Source organism: Lytechinus variegatus, chromosome 3 (genome assembly GCF_018143015.1).
Source record: "Lytechinus variegatus isolate NC3 chromosome 3, Lvar_3.0, whole genome shotgun sequence".
In the NCBI taxonomy this organism is placed as follows: Eukaryota; Metazoa; Echinodermata; class Echinoidea; order Temnopleuroida; family Toxopneustidae; genus Lytechinus; species Lytechinus variegatus.
The window spans coordinates 59,647,067-59,671,803 of record NC_054742.1 but is presented as its reverse complement, the minus strand read 5'-3'; the positions used below and the strand labels follow the sequence as shown (position 1 = coordinate 59,671,803).

At 34.5% G+C, this 24,737-nt stretch overlaps 1 protein-coding gene across 2 annotated transcripts; it reads right to left on the bottom strand.

Annotated features, from left to right (window-relative positions):
• Positions 1-1,273: 1,273 nt before the first annotated feature.
• LOC121411525 (GDP-fucose protein O-fucosyltransferase 2-like) lies at positions 1,274-23,781 on the bottom strand. Of its 2 annotated transcripts, none has more exons than XM_041604297.1 (8): positions 23,578-23,781; positions 16,977-17,227; positions 14,460-14,715; positions 13,938-14,004; positions 9,352-9,477; positions 8,797-8,977; positions 6,522-6,651; positions 1,274-3,467 (listed from the first exon to the last, which is right to left on the bottom strand). In XM_041604297.1, exons 1-8 carry the CDS (start codon positions 23,742-23,744, stop codon positions 3,311-3,313), a joined length of 1,335 nt encoding a protein of 444 aa, XP_041460231.1. In that variant the 5' UTR covers positions 23,745-23,781; the 3' UTR covers positions 1,274-3,310. The 2 variants fall into 2 exon arrangements, with proteins under 2 accessions (XP_041460231.1, XP_041460230.1); XM_041604296.1 differs by lacking the exon at positions 13,938-14,004 and adding an exon at positions 12,099-12,165.
• Between the last annotated feature and the right edge of the window lie 956 nt (positions 23,782-24,737).

Below are 24,737 nucleotides of genomic sequence, written 5' to 3'. Positions count from 1 at the left end.
AGGATATGTTGGTCAACTTGGCCTTAATTCATATATTCTTTGTTCATTTTCAGGAATATTGGCAACAGTGACAATAAGAAGAATATTCAATTGATAGTCAATGTCAATTATTTCACATCACATCATAAACAGTCTCTTGAAAGAAAGATATCCAAACAATGTTAATGCATTGCTAATTGATTCTGTCCAGGTTTGATATTCCATATAATTTCTTCATTAATCATGAAATAACTCTGACAATGAGTAATAAATAACATATCTCTGTTTTTGCATATCCCATAGTAAAAAAAAATTACAATACTATTCAACTTGCATATACTGCTGATTGGCTTACATCCGATTTGTCCACTCTCCATATGGTCCCATTTCACATAGTCATATCTTACCAACTCATCAACTAATCAATTGGTCTAATTGTCATTTAGCTCAATTGCAATTTTGTTTATTTTCCAGTAATAGGCAATACCCATTTCATAAAACATCCACTTGGCATAGCACAACTTCATCTATATGGTTAGATGAACTGCTATTACGCTAAAATTTGATTTGACGATGTTAATACAAATGGGAAAATATTAGAGCAATTGAGAATTAGACTAAATGGGTATTTTAAACCAGGGGCCCGTAACACTAAACTTAGAAATGATCGTTAAACATTTTTCTATGTTTGATTCCATTGACTACACTGTATAGTCAATCGCGACAATCATGCGTATAATCAATCGTTAACCATTGTGTTATGGAACTAGATGTAGTGAAACCCAAAAGCATTTATACCAAATAGATAGTATACCAAATGGGTGAAGCCAATTTGGTATATGATTATCTTAGAAATAGACCAAATGATTAGACCAACAGCAAATGTGAATATACTCTAAATCATGACAGTAAGTACATCTTTTCAAATAGATACAAATGCAGCAAATATTGTCATTAAGTTAATAATGTCTTCAATCATGGGGAAATACATGAGCATAAACTGACATTCATTAGTAATAAATATATTATTGATTCCCTGATAAAGCCAATATGCTAACACAGATAACAATATGGACAAATATATAGTAAACAAACACATTTTTTTCAGGGAAATATCCTCCTGACTTTGATTTGGATTATGTAAATGTAGAAGAAAGAATTTATAGGAAAAAGTAATAAAAGTCCAATAGAATGATGATTAAACTATTAAAGAATGTATGAAATAATATTGTAATCTAATAAATCTGTGGATATAACTTGCAAACTAATCAAGATATTCCAAAGTTTTTTTCACAATTTTATACAGTATTAGGGTTTCCTTTACCAGAGTTGTACAAATATATGTTTGAAATTTATTGATAGGTTACAGGTGAAAAGAATTATTTTTTTCAATAAAAATTTAGAGATTCCCCTTTCTCCTGCAGTGCCACAATGAATGACTTCAGACATATCTCACATTTGTGCCAGATTGAAATCTCTATTTTGTTTTGTTTATTCACATATGAAAGATATGTTTCTCTGCCTTTAAATGAAGATAATTATCAATGAAGATAATTATCATTATCTTCATTTAAAGGCATTGGTTATAACACCTTCCCAATTTTCTTCAATATTCTACATGTGTTAAAATTAATCTCCCTGGGAGGTCAATGAAATGATTTGTCAGTCCAAGATATCTTGAAACTGCTGGTACAAATATATTTTTTTTTCTTCCTGGGTGTTTTTCATCCATTACAGACAATATTATAGACAACAGACATCAAAATCAGGATTTTAATAAGACCTTTGTAATGTTAGCATTGAGAATTAGATAGAACATGGAGTTTTATAAAACTATCCCTCCACTTGGAAGACAATACTGAGATGTGATAATAGCACACATAAGGCACACTCATTTCTCAAAAATCTATAATTTCACAATAAATTTTGGTTTAAAGGGCCCAGCCACTGACAAATCATGGGGAAATTGAATCAACATGAAATTTGGCCAATTGACTTGCATAATATATCCGTCCGTCATGAGCGCCCGTCGGACTAATGCAATCAAGTTCGGACAGCACGAATTTGACAGAACTCGTGATGGTTATTTGCTTTGGATCATCACAGTTCCAGTTTCCAACAATCCCAATTCATAGACTCATAGCACATCTCTTGATTGCTTAAGCAAAATAAATAACCTCTGAGAAGTTACATGTTTCAAGTAAAACCAGGAAGTTTACTTCTGGTTGGTTAGTCTACTAACTATTGCTCTCCTACAGACCTCCAAGACATGCAGGCGTCTATTCATAACACCCCCAGGCATGCAGCCGAGTGGAAGACTTGAATCTGTTCTGAGATAAGCCTTGATTTCCCCATGATTTGTCACTGAAAAGTCGCTTTAATACTTCACTTAAGCCATTAAAAATACTCAAGATTTTGAAGTAAAAACAGCAATTTTTTAAAAACAATGTGTTAACATTTTGATGAATATCCATTGTGTCAGAATACTCAAATCAGAAATTATCATCCATAATAATTTACAAAATATTGAAAATTTCAAAATTTCAAATCATTTTCTATCAACTGGCAAGGTCCTCTAACAATGTTTCTTCGAACTTTTGTTATTGTATGAGTTTGTGTTCGTTTGAACATTCATACATTTGCCAGTACTTAATTTGAAGGTTTTACACTTGCAAAATTAACTTAATAATTCAAAATCTTAACCTTTGTATGTTTTCAATACCACGACATTGTCAAATTTCATTGACCCTAAATAACCTTTAACCTAGATCATGTGGTCAGAAAGTCATGCAAGATGATAAGTGTTACTCATTACCCAGATGTCCAAGTTTCATGAAATAGGTATATATTTTTTAAGTTATGACATTTCTAAAACTTATGTTAGTTAAGGTTTCAATGTTGATTCTCAAAACAAAAGGTCCATATGCTTTGTAAGTTATGCTCATATTTCAAAAACTTAATCGTTATTAAGATTTCATTGTTGACGACGCCACCACCACCACTGGAAAAGCAGCACCAACAGTCTTGCTCTGCTATGCAGGCAAGACAAAAATGGCGAACCCTTATTTTTTCCCCCTCTGTTATGGAAAACAAACATTTTTTAAAGGCCTCAACACAGAATCAATTATCTTGTTGTCAACCCAAGCACAGGCTCATTTTGGCAGTATAATAAAAGGTCCAAAACTACTAATTTTCAATTATACTGGCAAGGGTTCCTTTCAAACATTCTGCATCTCATTAGATTAAATAAGCATTAAATACAAATATTATTATTGCCAATCTAAAGATGAAAATTTCTTCAGCCAAATAAATAATGTACATCGTGGATGGATTAGTAGACGACTGGCCATACCGATGGGGGTTCACAATCTTTTGGTTCCCCATCACCACAGAATCTATTATACGTCATCTTGGTGTCAAACCCAAGTAGCTGCCGCTCTTCGTAGATACGGAATGAAAAAGTGGATTGACCAGTGCCTATGAAATATCTGAAGTACAAAAATGAATAAAGGAGAAAAGAAGAGAAGAGAGTAGACTAAAAGAAGACACATTATGCGGATAATTTTAAATGACATTACACTGTACATGTAATAGAATTAGTTTTCTCAAAGAAATGACAGATATCCTATCATGTAGGAAGGGGGTGGAGCAGTTTCATAATCTGTAATTATTCACATAAAACAATTTCATTCCGTACCAGCCAGAAGTCACTTAGAAAAAAAAAAAAAACGTGATGCCAAATGAACTGGAGTAATAAAGCCTCTTATTTTGAAATTTTAAAAGCAAGTAACTCTATATCATTCCACACACAGCAGTAACTTATTTTCCTCATCTACTAAGAAACTCATTCACAGAGTAACAGCATGATAGTTTGATGCCAGGTAAAAATGGCAGAGGTAATAATGGCAGAGGTAATAATGGCAAAGGTAAAAATGGCAGAGGTAATAATGGCAGAGGTAATAATGGCAGAGGTAAAAATGGCAGAGGTAAAAATGGCAGAGGTAAAAATGGCAGAGGTAAAAATGGCAGAGGTAAAAATGGCAGAGGTAAAAATGGCAGAGGTAAAATTGACAGAGGTAAAAATGGCAGAGGTAAAGATGATAAAGATAGGCTACATTATGATTATCATCCATGACCGGACTCTTGTCGACGAAATGGGCTATAAAAACTGATTAAATATTATGTTATTTTTCGTCATTTAAGATCTACACTCTGTCATTTATGACTAAACTCAAGCATTTTCTTGCCAAAATGATTTCTATTAGTGACTGCATGATGAAAGGATCTTAAGCTCGTAAGCAGAACAACGCTTTACATACAAACCCAACGATTTTTAAAATGTAAACACCAATGTGTGCAGCCACTAACCCTCTGAAACGAACAAGTTCGGGTCTACGTCGAACTACTTTCATAATTTAAACTGGATGAAAAAAATAACTGAACATTCTGTAATAAAAATATTTTTTTAAATTTCCATATCATGATGGATCATGATGAATAGATCCGCCAGTGATGTCACTGGCGGATCCATGGGGCACAGCTGACCCGTGCCCCCCCCCCCCTTGAGAGGTACAATTAAAATCTTAGCAAATATCGTCGGCCTTATGCCAAAAGGGCCTTAACTGCTTTTGGCCATTTCGAGATAATGGCGTTTAAAGGTTTTGGCCTCTCAAATAATCAAAAGTTTGTGGTCGTTTTTTTGCTTTTGAAGCCAATTTCGATAAACGTGTTAAGTTATTAAGTTTTACATGAAATGTGTTAAATTTATTATAAAATATTCAGAACCCCTAAAATCGGGTTAAGGCCCTTTTGGCAAAAGGCCGACGATATGCTAACTCAAGTGTGCCCCCTTTTTAAAGCGAGACCCTTTTCTGCTTGCTATTTATTTTGTTTACGAGTTAGTAGGCGGAAAACATTTTTGCATGTCATTTTTCAGGAAAAAGTGCCCCCCTGGAAATCCTGGATCTGCCCCTGATTAATGTGATACGTTAAATGTAAATGATACAATTATTGTTCAGTCTTTATAGAGCAATACCTCAATGCAGCTAGTCCAAGTGGATGCCAGGTTCCCAAAGGGTTTGACGTCATATATGGGAAGCTGCCCCATGACATTTTATGCACTAAAAATGGTTCATAATTGCTTTTAAAAATATTTCAGGAGCGTCAGTGAAATGATTTGTCTCTTGATATATACTGAAGATAAAAAAAACCTTTGGATTTTAGAAAATTACATTTCATTAACATTTTCTATACACCAAATATGGGAAAGCTGCTCGCAAATGACGTCACCATTGAAATATAAAAGTATAGCTTTTTAAATCTTTGATTGATTTCCTAAAACCCTCACCATTATCATTTTATCTTTTTCTGCTATTCTACAATGACTTTTAACCGAGGTTGAACTTCCCCTGTAATGAATTAAATACAATTGCGATCAAGAGTGTGCTTCAAATTTGAATACTAATACAGCGATTTGACATGAGAAGGCCGTCCATGAGAGTCCAGAAAAAATAAGATATTCTAGCCAAAAGATTATAAATTTGGTGCAGACGATCTATCTATGATTTTAAGAATGTCACCCTTTCCATTATTTTTATTTTCTTAGAACCTTTCTTAGTTAATCTATGTAGGGCTTACATGCGGGGGCCTTTTGATTTTTTTTTTCATGGGGGTTGAAGACTCTTTTTACCTATACCATTATGACCTCTGCCATTTTTACCTCTGCCATTATTACCTCTGCCATTTTTACCTCTGCCATTATTACCTCTGCCATTTTTACCTCTGCCATTATTACCTCTGCCATTTTTACCTCTGCCATTTTTACCTTTGCCATTTTTACCTCTGCCATTTTTACCTCTGCCATTATTACCTCTGCCATTTTTACCTCTGCCATTTTTACCTCTGCCATTATTACCTCTGCCATTTTTACCTCTGCCATTTTTACCTCAGCCATTATTACCTCTGCCATTTTTACCTCGGCCATTTTTACCTCTGCCATTATTACCTCTGCCATTTTTACCTTTGCCATTTTTACCTCTGCCATTTTTACCTCTGCCATTTTTACCTCTGCCATTTTTACACCGAGCCGATAGTTTAACCTCGCTTTACCACATATAATGTACGCACAATCTCCACTTCCTGGGGAGTATTTAAGCAATGTGCAATAAGAAAAACTATCCATTGGTTTGTAATAGCAATACCATCATTCATGAAGAGCTGCCAACCAGAACAAGAACTGTTGAGTATTCTAAAAACTGAAAATCAGTATTTTGGTGAGGAAATCAATATTTTCGAAGAAATACCATAGGAAAACACACAAGCTGAAAATTAGTATTTTGTATGAAACCACAAGTATTCTCATTTTTCAGTACTAAATACTGAAAATCAGTACTAGCTGGCAGCTCTTCAAGTATTTATCAAGAACCGTATATGGAAGTACATGTAAATAGTTTAACCGAGCTTAACCACATCACATGCAATGTGTGCAGTCTCCACTTCCTGGGGAATATAATTCTTGCATTGTGCAATCAAAGAGCACCTACCTTGCATGAGCACAGATCCACTGGTCTATAATAGCGACACCACCATCCATGAATTTATCATGAACAGTCCTGGGAGGTATATAGTTATATACTTCAAACCCCTTCAGATGAACTTTTAACTGGTCAATTTCTGTGTAAGATAGAGATAAAATGAATCATAGTTGAAGTGTGGGTGGATACTTTCCAAAGCTTGAAGGCCCTTTCATATACTGCCATTTAATAGTACCACCTGAAAAAATGAATTAGTTCATTTTATTCAACTTTTGAAATTTTTTCCTCAGCTAATTTCAAGTCTTATCTAATGTTGACATATCTCTCTATCTGTTTCGAATGTTTGGGCATGTATGAACTGAATTTGCAGCCATATAAAACACTCTCTACGTGTATATTGTTAAATGGTGACAGAGATATCATTTGGACAGAGATGCCAAGTTCAAAGACCAGCTATGCGTGAGATTTTCTGTGAATCTGAGTGAGATCACAGACATTGTGTACAATGTATATGGGGATAGGCTGTGAAATTTGCGTGAGACAGAGATTTGAGGGGATGAACAAGAGGCCAAAATGCTTGAGTCTCACGCATAATGCGCGAGACTTGGTAGCTCTGTTTGGAATGAGTACATTGGCATTAATCACGTGGTAATCATGTGGAGAAAAGGTAAAATACATCCCCCTTCCAAGATAATGCATGTATGTTTGCGGCTCGAGTCTACACCAAATACATATTTGGTTCTTTCACAGCATATACATGTATCTAGAAGAGCATGTACAGGGAGGGAGGAGGGGGTCAAAAAGTTTTAAGGTTGACTAGCATTGAGTCATGCTTAATAAATGCTGACGTGCACATGATATAATTAATATACAGTAGTGTACGTCCTCTTACTATGGTGTGACCAATGTGTTGATGCCTTTTATACAGCACGCAACTGGGACTCAAATTCACAAAGGTGGTTTTGAAAAGCCACGGTTGAATCCATGGTTTATGCAGATTTCCTGTATAAATTACGCTCAATTTAGCACGTATCAAGCGCATGTATAAAAAATGTCCAATGCTGTTGGGCGCTTATGTCACAGTACGCCAAATTGACGCCTGTTACCATAGTTAGATACGATATTTTATTCACGAGTCCACTGTTTGAAGAGTGGACTCATTAATTCAAAACAGTGGACTCATGAATAAATTAGCATGGGTAACCTCGGCAACAGGCGTCAATTTGGCGCACTGTGACAAAAGCGCGCATCAGTATTGGGCATTTTTTAATATACACGGTAAAATAAGCCTAAGTTAGTTTTACTCTTTCCTCTTCCAGACATGATGTTTTACTGATGAGATGAGCTGATAACGGGTTGAAGATCAGACCGGAGCAGTGTGCATTCGTGTAATCTGCATAAACCATGGACTAACCATGGATAAGCCTAAGAAATCTGCATAAACCATGGACTCAACCGTGGGTTTTCAAAACCACCTTTGTGAATTCGGCCCTTTGTTACAGTGAAAAACACCCCTTGGTCAAAGCGCATACATTCGCAATTCCGAAGGATAGGATATTCCACAGGTTCATAATTCCGAAGGTTCGTAAGTCAAAAAACGAAATGAGGTTTGTAATTCCGAAGGTTCGTTAGTCCGAAAACAAAGTGAGGTTCGTAATTCTGAAGGTTCGTTAATCCGAAAACAAAGTGAGGTTCGTAATTCCGAAGGTTCACTAGCCTGAAAACGTAATGATTAATGAACCTTATTTCGTTTTCGGATTAACAAACCTTCGGAACATCGAACCTTATTTTGTTTTCAGATTATCGAACCTTCGGAATAACGCCACAAATGTTTGGATTAACGAACCCTTTAATGTTTTCGGATTAATGAACATCGAGGTATAGGCAATTTACGTGTTTCGGAATTACGAAGTGTAACCGGTCAATGTACTTTTTCCTTCAAACTTCTGGCAGTTCATGTTCCCCTGATTTTTCTGTTTGATCAGTACCAAATTCATAATGACCTCCCCCAAAAGAAAAGCTACATACATTCAGGGATGGCACAAGGGTATTTTGATGGGGGTGGGGGTGGTGAGCTAAGATACATTTTTTAAATTCTTACTTGATAAATAGAGGTATAAATGAAGTGACATGACCTATATGCCTCTTTTTATAACTTTTCTTCTCTTGTCTTACTTTTCTCTCTCTATTTCTATTTATTTCTCCCTTGGTTTTTTCACTAAATGCCGCCCTGTAAACAGTAAAGGACTTGTACACATTATTGCCAGAGGTAAACATGACATACCGCTAACAGGTGCATCTGTTGCTATAAAGACCTTCTTGAGTTTTAGTTCCTTCAACTTCTTTTTAATATGTGTAGCTGCTTTAGGTAAGGATGCTACTTCTTTCCTGTTACTCCTTGCATAATCTTGCCTCCGAAGATGAACGGCGATATATGGACCACCTACAGCGCTTCCTGGAGTTGGCTGGGACAAATAAAGACAAAAGGGGCTGTTCTTAAAAGAGTCAAGCAGTTTTCAAACTAGGGACTTCTGGGTGGTGACTGCAACTTACTGGCAATACCAAGTTTTTATGCTGAGTATGTTGCCTTAAAGATAATCGAAATAAATTTCGGTGATAGTTTTTCAGCTTAGATTTCAAAAAGTTTAGTCTGTAAAACCAACATTAGTTGTCACTATAACATCATGGACCTAGATCTGGTCTAGTTTTACAAACTAAAATTTTTTAAATCTAAGCTGAAAAACTATCACAAAAATGATTGTTCTTACAAAGGAAAAAAAATAAAAAAGCACAATTTCATTCATTTTGGCCAATTTCTTTTCATTTTTTTTTATCTTACCTTCATTTCTCTCCAGTCTTCTAAAACGGGTGTTTTATCTTTAGCATCAGTGGAATCCAAGTATGTTTTACGGAACTCATCACCGATGTCTCTAAGATGCTTGGCAAACCGCAAGCTTCGCCTTGCCTTTAACAAAAAAATATCATAATTGAGTAAATCCATTACAATTCTGAATCAATTTCAATTCAAAGTAATTCAATATGGATTATTTTGACTCATCCCACATGGTCTAATCTTACTTCATATAAAACCTGTTCAAATACCACACTAACCATTTGCTCTAAATGCCATTGGGACCATTTAGCACATTAACCAATTTGTTTCATTTCCAGTTAGGCTATACCTATTTTGTCTTAACACACATTTGGTCTAATACCACTCAGTCTTAATACGGTTACTTCATAAACAAAAAAATATTAAACAATGTCAAAAGTAATTTTAGAGAAAGGGGAAATTATACCAAATGTTTACTAGAGTAAACTAAAACTACATGTAAGTGTGTATTAGACTTACATGTAGTGTATTATAAACCTAATGTCAATTACATGTAGATCAAATTCATAGTAGATGAAATATATGGGTTTAAAAAGCAAAACATGCAATTAGATCAAATAAAAACATCAAAATGCTTTCTGGAATATTTTGTCTACTTTTATGGAACTTTGTTGTACTATGAATACACATATGATTTAAATGTTTTGTGGATGAAATATGGATACAAGCATTATTACAAGCACGTTACAATAAATTTCACCATTTTAAGCAGCAAAGCGAATGCATATTTGTGACAGAATGAATAAGACAAAGATGCAACAGAGAGTGGCTCTACAGCATTCAACACCACACAGTATAAGAACTATCAATAGAACATTCAAAAGATTTGAAAAAAAAAATGATTGAACTTTAGTAAAAGACACATTCACAGACATGGCTTTGATAAATGCAAGAAAGCATAGCGTGGTTATTTGGAAAATTGAACAATTACACAGTTAAGTGAGCTGAAGGAAAAGTTAGTAAACGAAAATTGGTTAGCAAACTCAGGGAAACATTACAAGACAATATTACATTTGTGCCTGTATTCAGCACTCCTGTGTAACTTAACACTGCAGTATTAGTATGGGTTTATCCAAGTATTTATTGAAAAAAACAATATTTTACAGTAGGATTTAAATTTATCACCACATTAAGCACTAAAAATAAAAAGATTATAATCTATATCATTTGATTGGGAATGGTAAGATATTTTTTTTCTTTACCAATAAATCATGTAAAAAGAAGATTGTCCACATGAAGAAACATAGAGAGTAAACAAAGTTTTGACATTTTTTGCTTCATATAATTTAGCACAGATTTTGTGCAATAGGCCCTAGATATGAGCTGAAGATGGATCTTACACGCAATCAGAAAGATCAAATTAAAAAAATTCCCTGAAATGAATCCACACAGCTTCCTGTGTTAACACCGGTGCGGTAGTTGTTATAAACTGGAAAATAAAAACTGTTGGGCACACATGAACTTAAGGGGGTAAACATTCAGACATTTTTAGTGAGCTAAAAGAGGGATTGTGGTATGTACACATAGTTTTGCCACAAACACAACAAATGTTAAACAGCCATAAGTACAGAAATAAATAAGAGATGCAGTATCAGACATGATGTAGCATCGCCATATCTCTTTCAAAGAAATATTTTTTCCATCAGAATGTGCTTTCAATAATCAGAAAATATAGCCCATCAATCATAACAATATTATCACAATGCAAAAATGTAATTAAAATATTGTGACTTAGTAGTCATCATGCATTCAATTATGAATAATTCATAATGTAATTTTTTTTGTAATTCCTCTTTTTACTTATTCCTAACAATGCTCAGATATACATGTATCATAATACTCCTTGTATCTTTCTGCTCCTTTTATTTTCCCTTATATTATAGCCCACAAAGTGAGTATACATGGAGGTGTAGAAAGCTTTTGTATTACACACCAGCACTGGCGTACAAATGGGGGGGGGGTGTTCTTGCCCCTCCCCCCAAAAAAAAATCAGGACCAAGAAAAAAAAAGAAAAGGAAAGGGATAAGGGTAAAATATATCTTTTTCTTAATATTATGTCAAAATCTATCACACACTTGGAATTTGTAATAAAATGTCATTATTTTTGCTTGCTTGCTTCGCTTGCGACTTTTTATCAATTTTATTTGATTCGCCATAGATGTATAGAGCCCCCTTTTTGGCTTATTATGCCACTGCCGACCAGCATAATAATTACCAAATTGCACACAATTATGCAATGTTCAGGAATAACTTCAAATAATATGCCTAGAACTTCAAAACATTTTCCTATAGGGAATAAATATATATAAAAAAGGGAAATACACAATTTCAATGCCTTCATTTTCTTAAAAAACAAAATGGCCAACAGAAAATTTTCTCACAGAAAATACTGGAAATGCAGTATCATTTTCAAGTCACTAAAATGTTGCACATGCAAAGAAAGTGGTCACGATTAAGCTTATATTTTGAAAAAGATCTTGGCAAAAATTTTACATCTCTATTTTCTGCAGGTATTTTATGTATGTTTGAAGTTTGATGAATTTCATGAATATGTTGTATTTGATATGATGGAATTAATGAAGGTGCTTGGGAATAAGGATACACCTCCACACAACGTCAAGTTTTGAGAACCCGAGTGAAACTTGAAATATCAAAACAATAATCCAAAGTGATGCTATCCACTGTGAACTTACATTCCAGTATTGGGTTTGTCCGTAGTGATCATGAAGAACTTCTTCACAGCGGGATAAAACAACAGATCTACAAAGGATTTCACCAATAATGAAGGATACAGGGAGGAAAGGATAACAATGTGATGGAAAATGTTATAGAAATAGATTACACTAATAAAACTAATGTAATTGCGGAATGCAATGGTTTCATAAGAATGTTTAAAATATACAGTTTGTTACTAAGGTTACCCGTCACCATATAGATCTAAACCTGGGTAATTCACATTGACCTAATTTTGCGAAATCTTGAAATCTAAGTGGCATAATGCGACCACACTGAAGATTGCCAACAATTGAATTATTTTCAATATCTTTTATGGTATCCAGTTTGAATTATTATTTTTTTAATATGAAAATAAAAAATACCAACATGGATAAATGCATAAATATTGATTGCATCATTTTCCTTGCACTGCCAATTTGACATCAAACAGATTTTACTCACATACAGCAGATCCTATTGATTTGTATCAGAAAATTTTGAGTTACTTATTAATACCCATTTCACGTGTGATTGCTAGCATTCGGGATAAAGAACCCACAAGACTACCTCTGTGTTAAAAAGGAATGAGGCAACATAAGGACAATCTTTAAAAATAGTTTTGGCTTAAATAATACAAATACAGATTTTAAAAGTTATATCATTTTATCACAATTGTGTTTACTATGTGTTGTTGACCATTCCAAAGAAAATAAAAGTAAATTGCATAATGACAATGTAAAATAAAATAATTTGTTTGATCCAAAGTGGCTCAGTAAAAAGAAAAGAGAGAAATAGAAGGGTTAGTCACCTCAGTTTGACCAAAAAGACTGTACAAAAGTAGGACATTTTGTTACAACATGTACATGAATATGTGTTCACTCTAACATGTGGGTAGAAAAAAACAACACCTCTAAAATTGACAATTTGCTGAATGTCTTTGTCATGAGCACATATTGCAAATATCCTGAAAGAGTATATTTTCCCTAATTATTTGATATCATTCATATCTGGAAAATCAGGAGTTGTTTTTTGATGTAATGTACCATTAGATTTGTGTCAAAGTAAAGCATGAATGCAATGAATGAATGCAGAAATCCATGAGATCTCAGTTCCAGTAAACTTCATTGCAATTTTGTTTTTATCAACCAATGCTCATGTTCAAATACATGTAGGTATCTTGCAATCAATTTTACTGTAATTCTTGTAGGATTTTCTTCATTCTTCACTGCATTCAAATCTTTATACCATCTTTGCATCTTAAATCAAATTTCACATCACAAGAACTCAAACAATACATTCTGGTAAAAGCACTTAACATATCATATGGAAAAAAGTACAAAATATTTGAGAGATGAAACTCTTTCAGGAAATATAGTTGGCAATTTTCGAGGCATATTTTTTTCACTCACTTTGTTGAAAACAATGTTATAATTTATCTCATTATGCTAAGGCTACCACCACCATTACAGTGAAACACTACAAATATGATCCGAAACTGGTTTCTACTACTTATAGTAATACACAACAAATAACATGCTACAATTTCATGTCTACATACTTCTGTAATGTACATATTAAGAATGGTGATTTTAGACTGGAACGTAGAGAGAAGATAATATATGACAATGATTGCATATAAAGTAAGCATCCACTGATAAGAAAGGAAACAAGCCATTGAAAGTGAAAGAAGTGAGCAAAGGTGCCTTTGAATGCAAAACAGTTTCACAAGACAAACAAACTTGTGCAAGAAATATAAGTGACCGCAAAACCCACTGCAGGCAAAAACGATTGAATATTTTTTGCTACAAACAACTTACTTCCCAATATAGAGACCTCCCAAATGTGTCATGCAGGGCAGTTTCTGCTCTGTCGATCATAACTGATCTGAAGATCAAAGCACATGTAAAAGAATGAAATGTTTCCTTAACTAATCTCTTATTTTATAGCTTAAATTCCTGGTAGGCTAGGCAGCAAATGTATTCAAATTCATGTGAATGAGTTAAATTCTTTCTGCAACAGTCAAACATCCTTGCATCAGTGAATCTCCATTACTTGTTTGAAGCATTATTTAATTCCAGAATATGCAAAACAATAGTTTGCCTATGTCGAACACACTTCTGTGGTCAAAGAGATTTGGTGGTGTGCGTGTGGATAGAGTCCATAATCTCCACAACAAATGTATATTATCCCTATCATAAAATCTAACATTAGATTTTATGATAGCTTCAGACTCATACTCTGATAAAAAAAAACACACAGCACTAATTAAAGTAATAATTAAGGTAACTTAAATCGATCTAAATGAAACAAGGGAGACATTGATCACAAGAATGACTCACCTAGCAGTAATATTCTTTGTGAGGTAGGGGACGAGGGTGCCAGCAACACCCTGAATTGAAAGACACCTGAAGTTTCTTGCATAGGCTTCCGAGTACCCCCAGTACCAGCCCCTGTATTTCCCTTCGCCATTCTTTTGGTAGGTGGGTTGATCATTGCACTCTCTTTCATGCATCCTCTCTTCCCATTTACCATCGGTCCAACCTTCCTTGTAACTCTGAAGGTACACATGCTCATCAATAGCTGCTTCCCCAGTAACTGTGATGGAATTCAAAGCAAAAAAACATTGGACACATATTAAAAAAAAAGTTAGGACGATTGGATAACTAAAAGTTTAGGCAGAATCTAAATGTTAGGCAAGTTTAAGCATAAAAGGTGAGGCAGGTTACAAAATCTCAAAATGTATGCAATCATACCTCCAAGCACTTAGATTTATGAATGAATTGTAACAAGTGGAATGCCTCTGGCTGTCTCACCTGCATCACACGGTTCAATATAGCAGCAGTGCTGACTTTGAAAACTACTCTAACTCGCACAAGATGTTCAGTGATACATGGTTACTCTTATGTCCACTTTTTATGAACTAGACCAATAAACTTACAGAGATATGATGGTTATTCAACAAACAAGTGGAATGCCTCTGGCCGTCTCACCTGCATCACGCGGTTCAATATAGCAGCAGTGCTGACTTTGAATACTACTCTAACTCGCACAAGATGTTCAGTGATATATGGTTACTCTTATGTCCACTTTTTATGAACTAGACCAATAAACTTACAGAGATATGATGGTTATTCACCAAAAAACCCCAACATGGCCAAAGTTCATTGACCTTACATGACCTTTGACCATGATCATGTGACCTGAAACTCAAACAGGATATTCAGTGATACTTGATTACTCTTATGTACAAGTTTCATGAATCAGATCCATAAACTTTCAAAGTTATGATGGTAATTCAACAGATACACCCAATTCGGCCAAAGTTCATTGACCTTTGACCTTGGTCATGTGACCTGAAATGTGCACAGGATGTTCAGTGATACTTGATTACTCTAATGTCCAAGTTTAATGAACTAGCCCAATAAACTTCCAAAGTTATGATGGTAATTCAACAGATACCCCCGATTCGGCCAAAGTTCATTGACCCTAATGACCTTTGACCTTAATCATGAGACCTGAAACTTGCACAAAATTTTCAGTGATGCTTGATTACTATTATGTCCAAGTTTCATGAATCAGATCCATAAATTTTCAAAGTTATGATGGGAATTCAACAGATATCTCCAATTCGGCCAAAGTTCATTGACCCTAAATGACCTTTGACCTTGGTCATGTGACGTGAAACTCATGCAGGATGTTCAGTGATACTTGATTAACCTTATGTCCAAGTTTCATGAACTAGGTCCATATATTTTCTAAGTTATGATGACATTTCAAAAACTTAACCACAGGTTAAGATTTCGATGTTGATTCCTCCAACATGGTCTAAGTTCATTGACCCTAAATGACCTTTGACCTTGGTCATGTGACATGAAACTCTAATAGGATGTTCAGTAATACTTGATTAACCTTATGGCCAAGTTTCATGAACTAGGTCCATATACTTTCTAAGTTATGATGTTATTTAAAAAACTTAACCTCAGGTTAAGATTTGATGTTGACGCCGCCGCCGCCGCCGCCGCCGCCGTCGCCGCCGCCGTCGGAAAAGCGGCGCCTATAGTCTCACTTTGCTTCGCAGGTGAGACAAAAACCCCAACATGGCCAAAGTTCATTGACCTAACATGACCTTTGACCTTGATCATGTGACCAATAGAAAACCCCAATTCGGCCAAAGTTCATTGACCCTAAATGACCTTTGACCTTGGTCATGTGACATAAAAATCATGCAGGATGTTCAGTGATACTTGATTAACCTTATGTCCAAGTTTCATAAACTAGGTCCATATATTTTCTAAGTTATGATGACATTTCAAAAACTTAACTTCAGGTTAAGATTTTGATGTTGATTCCTCCAACATGGTCTAAGTTAATTGACCCTAAATGACCTTTGACCTTGGTCATGTGACATAAAAATCAAGCAGGATGTTCAGTAATACTTGATTAACCTTATGGCTAAGTTTCATGAACTAGGTCCATATACTTTCTAAGTTATGATGTCATTTCAAAAACTTAACCTCAGGTTAAGATTTGATGTTGACGCCGCCGCCGTCGGAAAAGCGGCGCCTATAGTCTCACTCTGCTATGCATGTGAGCCAAAAATTGCAATTCATTTTTGATAGACATAAAAAAAAATCTCAAACATAAATACACATACAGGTATAGAGCCAGGAACCCAAAGCCAACCACTTAGATGTCCTATTGACTTTAATACTTGCCTTGGATACTTCTTTACCAGATAATTTTTTTCCCCATTTATGCTGTAATATGAAAATATATCCATTTGAAAAGTGACCTTGCCCCAGATATAAAAATTTAATACATGAAGAATGAAGCCTCAAATGATCTGCAGATCTTACTCTTTATATAATCTTCAAACTCAATGACCGGAACATGGCGATTCAAACTCTCCACATCAAAGAAGGTAGACCACGGTATCCTTATTTGCTGCATGTTCCTTGACTTCCAATGGTAGAGCCTGCCCCAGGGTGGAAGAACAAGAACCCAGTTGTCTTTCTCTAGAAGCCTCTTGACCAGGTTTGCTATTCTCATGTAAACATCTCTTCTCAGATTGAAGCCTTCTCCTGGATTCACATCGTACAATAGAAACCTGTATCAATTTAGAGACAAAAGTGAAAATACGGAAATGATTGTGAACAAATGATTATAATTTATTATTTTTCTAAAAAAAAAACTAAAGAGAAGTTGAGGGGAGACTCAAGAGAGTACCTTCCACTACACTCACCTTTTTTTACGGAAAAGAGCTATGAATCATGATTAGATGGTAAGGAGTGTGTACAAGAGGGTGTATGTACTTATATTTTATTGTATTTTATTGATTCAATAACTCTAGCTTGGCAAATTTTGTTTTCTATGTCAGGACCATGACCTCTAGCTGCAAGTTTAAATTATAGAGCGAGTGATTTTTTTTTCAGCTTTTTCTTTCTTCCTCTTCTTTTCTTTTCTTTTTTGCTCTCCTTCTTTTTTTTCTTTAGCACTTTTTCTCTTTCTTCCAGATTATATGTGTCCTTTGTTCTTTCTTCATTTTACCTTTCATTCTTTATTTCATATTTTCCATTTTCTTCCATTCATTCTCCTTGTCCCCCTTTTCTTTCTTTCTTTCTTTCTTTCTTTCTTTCTTTGTAACTTCCCTTTACTTTCTTTCTTTCTTTGGCTTTATTTCATTTCTTAATTTCTCACTTTCATCCCTTCTTCCTTCTCTCATCATTTGTTTCTTTCTTTCATCCCCCCCCCCTATTTCCCTTAAACACCTCCTTACATGCCTTATTTTATGTGTCAAAGAAGAAACTTTTGTAGTGCTACTGCTCTCATGAAAAGTAAGTCAGGAGAGCTTTTTATTGCCCCCTCACACGGCCTCAGAATTAAAAAACATACTCCCAGAAGTGGACCCTATCCCTGGTCTGTTCTCTTGACAATTCACCAAAAATAAGTAGAACTAGAGTCTTAGAGAGAGTAGAAGCAAACTCATTTTGGCAAAGAAAGAATTTGACAATGACATCCATGGAATAATAAGAATTACATTAACCAACCTAGACCAAAATCTTTGGTCTCTATGTTATGTTGGTGTTCAGCTGAACTCCGTTGGCTTCACTCACCAAATACAGAGACTAAAGTTCTAGCACGATCTGTACAGGGGACTCAATGGCCATATGTTTATGTACTTAAGATCGGATAAAACAGGGAAGTGATCTTTCGCGAAAGCCGAGGTAAGTCACAGTTTTTGTTCCTTTTAACTTGATTTTTCTGTTTTTTTGGCAATTAATGCCAAGTTGGAATATTAATTTGCATTTTGGTCACGTTAATTTTCAAAATTTTTATTCATTAAAGACAAAATTTGAAGAGCCCCAACGGGGGGATTTCGCATTGCAAGTCCCCTAATGGTGACTGCATGATAGCGAGCCGTCTGTGTACGAGACTTGGAGAAATTCTAAATTAAAAAAAAATTTATTGTTAAAAATAAACTCCTCGAAACAGACGGCTGCCAGCTGTCCATAACCAACCTTAATACAAGTTTTCATGAAAAGAACATACTAAACTAAGTTCGAACAACAGCTTTCTTCTAATTTTCAGATCCAACAGAGGACTCTAAGGTTAAGGCTAAGTTTATAAGCAATGACAATTTCGTAGGATGGGGGGTCGGGTGTCCGGACACTTATCTTTTTGAAGCCTTCTTTTTTGTCTGTGGATTTACACTAAAAATATGAATTCATTACTTGTAATCATTATCTATTTTGTTCTTTATAATATTTCCGAACGTTTTGTACAAAAAATTGATGAAACTTCGCTTGTAAATTTTTCCAAATGACATTCTAAAATTGATCGTCCGGACACACAACCCGTCCGGATACACAACAACTGGGTATACCATTGCCCCGGGGACCCCGACACGTCTTCAGACAGTGTCGGGGTCCTGAGTTCCACCATGTATTCTCACCGGAGTACAAAACTTCGCGATGTTTGGCATTAGAAAACCGGTGATAATAATGAATTAAAAATCTAACGATGAATATCAATCTTACCTAAACAAACTGTTCCTAAATCAGCTTAACTTTCAATTAAAACTGATGTATACAATTCCAAGAAATCCTTCGAAAGAACGTCAATTTTCGGACTTTTGTTCCAATCGCGAGATCGCCATGTTTGAAGAAAGTGAAAATAGTTTCTGCGCATGCGTATATAAATATTCATAAGATGACGTCTCTACCTTTACAAAACAGTTTAATGAATATGCATGTAAGTCAAAACTTTCGGCAAGTCGCCTCGTGATTTAGGCATGTAATTCAATACCATTTTTTCATTTTAATTTGAAAAAAAAAATCTGTATTAATGAAAAAAATAATTTATTTCATATATATTGCTATTTTGTTACATTCTGTGTTTTTATAATATATATTTTTTTATTTGTCATTTGTTATAAACTTATATTTCTTTCTCCTTTTCATTCTTTTTATGCTTTGTTTATGGGAAGGGGGGGGGGGGGAGCATGACTGTTCTCTTGGTGTGTGTGTGTTTTATATACTGAACAAATAAAATTTACGAATAGCATGATTTTTTTTATAATTATATTAAGAGATATCTAGATCATGTAGAAACTTTTAGTCTGTATTATGATTATTCCCTTTGTGATTATGAGATATTAAAGAAATAGTTACAGATTCTAATTTTACATTTAGAATAACGATTTTCTTAAATATGAATCCTGATTTTATTGATGTTATTCGTCTTTTTCACTTGTAATAGCAATTAGGAAGGAATGAATATGATTTTAAATGAAAGGACATACTGAAAAACAACTTTGCCTCCTTTTAAAATAAATATCAAGATATTGTAAAGAATAAATAATTATGATTAAAAAAAAAATTCTGCCGCTTTGATAATCTCTAATCACCATGGCAGTAGCATAGGTTTTTTTAATCACCCCCCTTCTAAAGAAAATTGATACGAAACAATCTCCAATTTTATGTTGAAGACCCTTTTGTGCTTGTCAAATTCACATTAAAAACATCCAACTCACTGCCGGATCCGGGGGGGGGGGCAAAGCCGGCTCGTCCTCCCCCCTTGAGAAGCATAATGAAAATTTGTGAAAATGGTGTTAAAACCGTACTGTGCCCCCTCCCCCCTTTTTTTCTTGTCAAATTTTTTTCGGGCCAAATAATTTTTTTTTTTGTTAAAAAGATTTCTTTCATTTTGTTTTATTTGGCTTAGCAATTTTTTTTCCTGGACGAAATTTCCTTAATTTTGGTTGGAAAACCTTTCTTCTTTTTTTTTTTTTGCTCGTCAAATTTTTTCATTGGAAAAATTTGCCCCCTTTTGAAAATCATGGTTCCGCCCCTAATTGAGCTCATTTATATGAAGTGCTTACACTGTCAAAAAATAATTTAAAGAAAATTATTTATTGTGTGAATTGTGCAGTAGTTGTTTAAACATTTTAAATAAGTGTTTAAAATCTTAAACAATCAATCTTTAATTATTGATTTGATATTTGAATTTAATTATTGATAATCAAATTTTGAATTTAACTGTGTTGTTTAAGATTTTAAATACTTGTTTAAACAATTGTGTGATTCGTGTCGTAAACAGCGTTTTTTCAATCATTTTTAACAGTGTATTTGAATGATTAGGAACAAAAAGTGACAAGCAAAATATCAAATTAATGGCGCAAAATAGGCGACAGGAGATTGATGACATATGAACTTCCATCATCTAGTAATATTGTATTTTTTTCACAATTTTTATAACTGCCCCTTTACATGCTCATGATAAGGCCGTCTGCGGCCCCAAATAAATGCACTATAGTAAAGAGCTGAAAAGCGGAAGAAGTAGCCTTTGTGGGTAATTGACATCATTGTTATATAGTTTACCGCCCTTACCTAGGGATCGGAAAAGTTGGTATTGATCAATTTGAAGAAATATATTACTTTGACCTGTAATCTTAATACAAGTTCCGTTCCCAAATATTATATTTAAAAACTTGATGCCGCAACGAAACAAAATAGCATTAAGCCGAGATGGGAAAACGGGGAAAGGTAAACAAAGGAGAAAACTATATTTTCATGATTTCCTCGCAAACTTGCGCGGAAGCAAATATTTATAGAGAAAGAAAATCCCGCAAAGCTATCTTTTTCGCCATTGCTTTCCCCTTCGCTCTCACCATTTCTCATGTTCTTTTTTTTGGGGGGGGGGGCGTTAGGATGGGGAAGGCCACCCCACCGCCTCCTTGCGACGCACTTGTTATAGAAAAATGGAAAAGGAACATGACAAAGGCCTGACTTTTATTGGGATGTTATGACAAAATCTATCACAAAATTTGATTTCTGCATCAATACTTCAGTGGTACTGCAGTAGAAATATAGATAAGCTGATTTAGTGTCATCATTATTATTCATTAATTCTTATAAGCAAAACAATTAAGATAAAGAACGGGACGTATTCGAGAAAAGCGCCTCTTGGATGCCAGGAAAACAATCAGATAAGCAAGATTCCCGGCGAATTTATGCATCCTATATGTAATGACCAAATTCAATTCTTTGCAATTACAGGCCTATATCCCTCAGAGCTTTATATACTCAATGATTGAGGCTTAAAGAATGCCATCAAGATGAAAGATTACATAGTAATCTAGAAACAAACATGAATTTTAATCATATTTCATGATCATCTTATATTCTCCTTTCAAACAAATTACAAATCGATATTGATATAAGCATCAATAGTATATGAAAATTGTTGGATGATAATGAGATTAGCATATATTTTCATTTCATTTATTTATTTTAAATTCTATTTAAAACATGCAACATACAATTCAAACTAACAGAACGATTCATGCATGCACAGTATACAAAATAAATAAAATGAAAAACAAGAGAGAAAGAACAAAATTAAAATATGTGAGAGCCAGCATTGGATTCCGTGATGTCTTTAAAATCATTTCACATCACGGAGTCCTCTAGATTCTAGGCTAAGTCAGCGCAGACCTTTCAGTTGCTGGGTTCCAGAAAATGGGCATCAATATCTTAAAGAGATGATTTGCTGATCACTCAATAATTTTGATCAACGAATATTTTCACAAGCGTACCTAAGAGGGGGGGGGGGGGTAGACAGCCCCCCCCCCTCTGACGAGTCATAACTCATGCAATGGACGTACCCCTGCCCCCATGACGAATCACAACTGATCCCGACGAGCCACAAGTGCCCCCTCTTTTGAACTTGTAGACCTTTTTTTTTCTTATTTGCTTGTCAATTTTTTTTCTGGTACGAAATCATTTATTTCTGGTTGAGACAAGTTTTCTTTTTTTTGCTTGTCAAATTTTTGGGCAGACGAATTTGCCCCCCCACGGAAAATTCTGGGTACGCCCCTGAAAATATTTCTTAAATAATTTATTTCTTCGCTTGTTTATTTACCTCTATCTGTAGATTTCTATAATAATAATAATGATAAAAAAATTGTAGTACGACACCATGAGTATTATCTCTCGAAAACAAAGAAGACAAGAAGAAAATTAGAGACAAAAAAGCGAAGAAAAAAAAATGAAGAATAAAAAAGAAAAACAAAAGGCAAAAACTAAAAAAAAAGGAAGAAAAAAAACGACCCAAAAATGAAGAGAAGGTAGGGGAACAAAATAACGAGAATAAAAAAAAGGGCGAAGCAAAATAAAATAGAACAGAAGAAAAGAAAAAAATGAAGGAGAAAGAAAGAAAAAACAAATAATTCAAAAGAAAATATGTTATTTCTTTCAAAGAAAAAACCAAAGCCGTATGTTGACTGGTTATCAGGCAAAGGGAAAAGCAAGAATTTACGGAACTAGACTCATGAATATTCATGTTAATCTTTCTCCGACGCATCGAATGATAGCCTTTTGTCGGGGCCTTAAGTTATATTTTCTATATGGACTTTAGTGCTATTGGCAAATCTGATGAACATACGAACTTACTGAAATTCACACATATTACGCATATTCAATTATTATTTTATTTTTTAAGTATATTTTTCTTTTATTGTTTGTTTTTGTTTTTTCGCCTGTTTGCTGACAAAAATCAAATTTATCCCGTTGCCTCGTCAAAAGGCTATATCGATCCTCCATTGGTTCCTGTACAAACGACTTTTAATGCACGTCGGAAAAACATCCCTCCATTTTTGCCTAGTTTTGGGACATTACTTCTTCGTTTTGAGGATTGTGAATATTCCGGCTTAAGTTGTAAGTATGTATTGATTCCTTCATTTCAATTTCTTACCATATTATTAATAATCATTAAATTCCCGAATCTCTTTTGGCCGATCCGGTCCGGATCCGGTGAACTTGGGTGAAGCTATTCGCAGCCCGAACACAGTACGTGTTCGGGCTGCCGCAGTAAGGTATACAACACCTTCACTAAGGATTCAGACTGAGACACACAATTATCGATATGTGGGACTAAACAAATTATCGAGCGCATTACCTTTGCGGTTTTGCTTGTCCCATTTTCATATTTAGTTGTCCTCCAGGTGCGAAAAGGAGTTCATCTTGTACAGTTTCACAATGGACTTGAATGGTGATAATGAGAAGAACCAGGCAAACTATACGAACGCTTTTACATGTCCACGTCCACGAAGCAGAAACAGCCATCTTTCGAACATTAACTTAGCTATCGTCTAACGTTACTAGTATCGATATCTCTTTATCAAAAAAAAATAAATAAATAAAAGAAATTCTACATAACTAAATTGTACGATTTTGTGAATTTATATTGGTTATATAAAGTTTGTTACTGAATTAATCCACTGTATATGATTATGTTAATACCATGACATTTTGTACGATTATTTGTATTATAAATAATTATTTGTCTTTTGTGAACAGTGTTTTATTAATATAGAATTACGGTAATATTTTATAATGCACCGTACCATCACTTTGATTTTGAACTGAATGATTAATAAATATTATTAAAAAGCATAGAGATGTATACATCTCTATGCTCTTTATCAATCAAAAAAATGTTTTGTTTTACTTCATTTTCGAAATAGTACTGTTAGTCGGGTAGATAATGAACAAAATTATTGCATGACCACCGCATGACCATCATGTTGGGTATATATGCATTTTTTTTTGCTGAAAGTTGTAGTGTAGGGTGTCTACTTCAAGAACCTGACGGGTGCCACTTGGGCACCCTTGGGCATTTTTTTTAATTGACGTCATAGGCCACGCCCACTTTTTTACATGCCTCTTGAATATGACTTTCATATTTTACGAATAAAACAAGTCATGTTTGGTATCAAATTAAAGCTAATTTTTCGTACGGGGAATTTTTGGTGGGGGATTTAGCTCTATCAACTTGACATTCTAAACTCCTTTTGTCATCATGAACAGGATATCTAACTAGACCTTCAATGCGAATGCAAAGCATTGAAATATGTGTATATATATATATATACACGCAACAAAAAAAAAGTAAGTCCCCCTTGAACAAACATCCATAATTTCTGATCCGAAGCGAGTGTTTAATATATCTTTACATGAGCGTGTAGGTAATTTTGTAAGCTACCCTCTGAGTAAATGTTATGGACGTATTTTATGTCATGCTTCAGTGAGCACCACCCGAAGGCAAAATAAAAATTG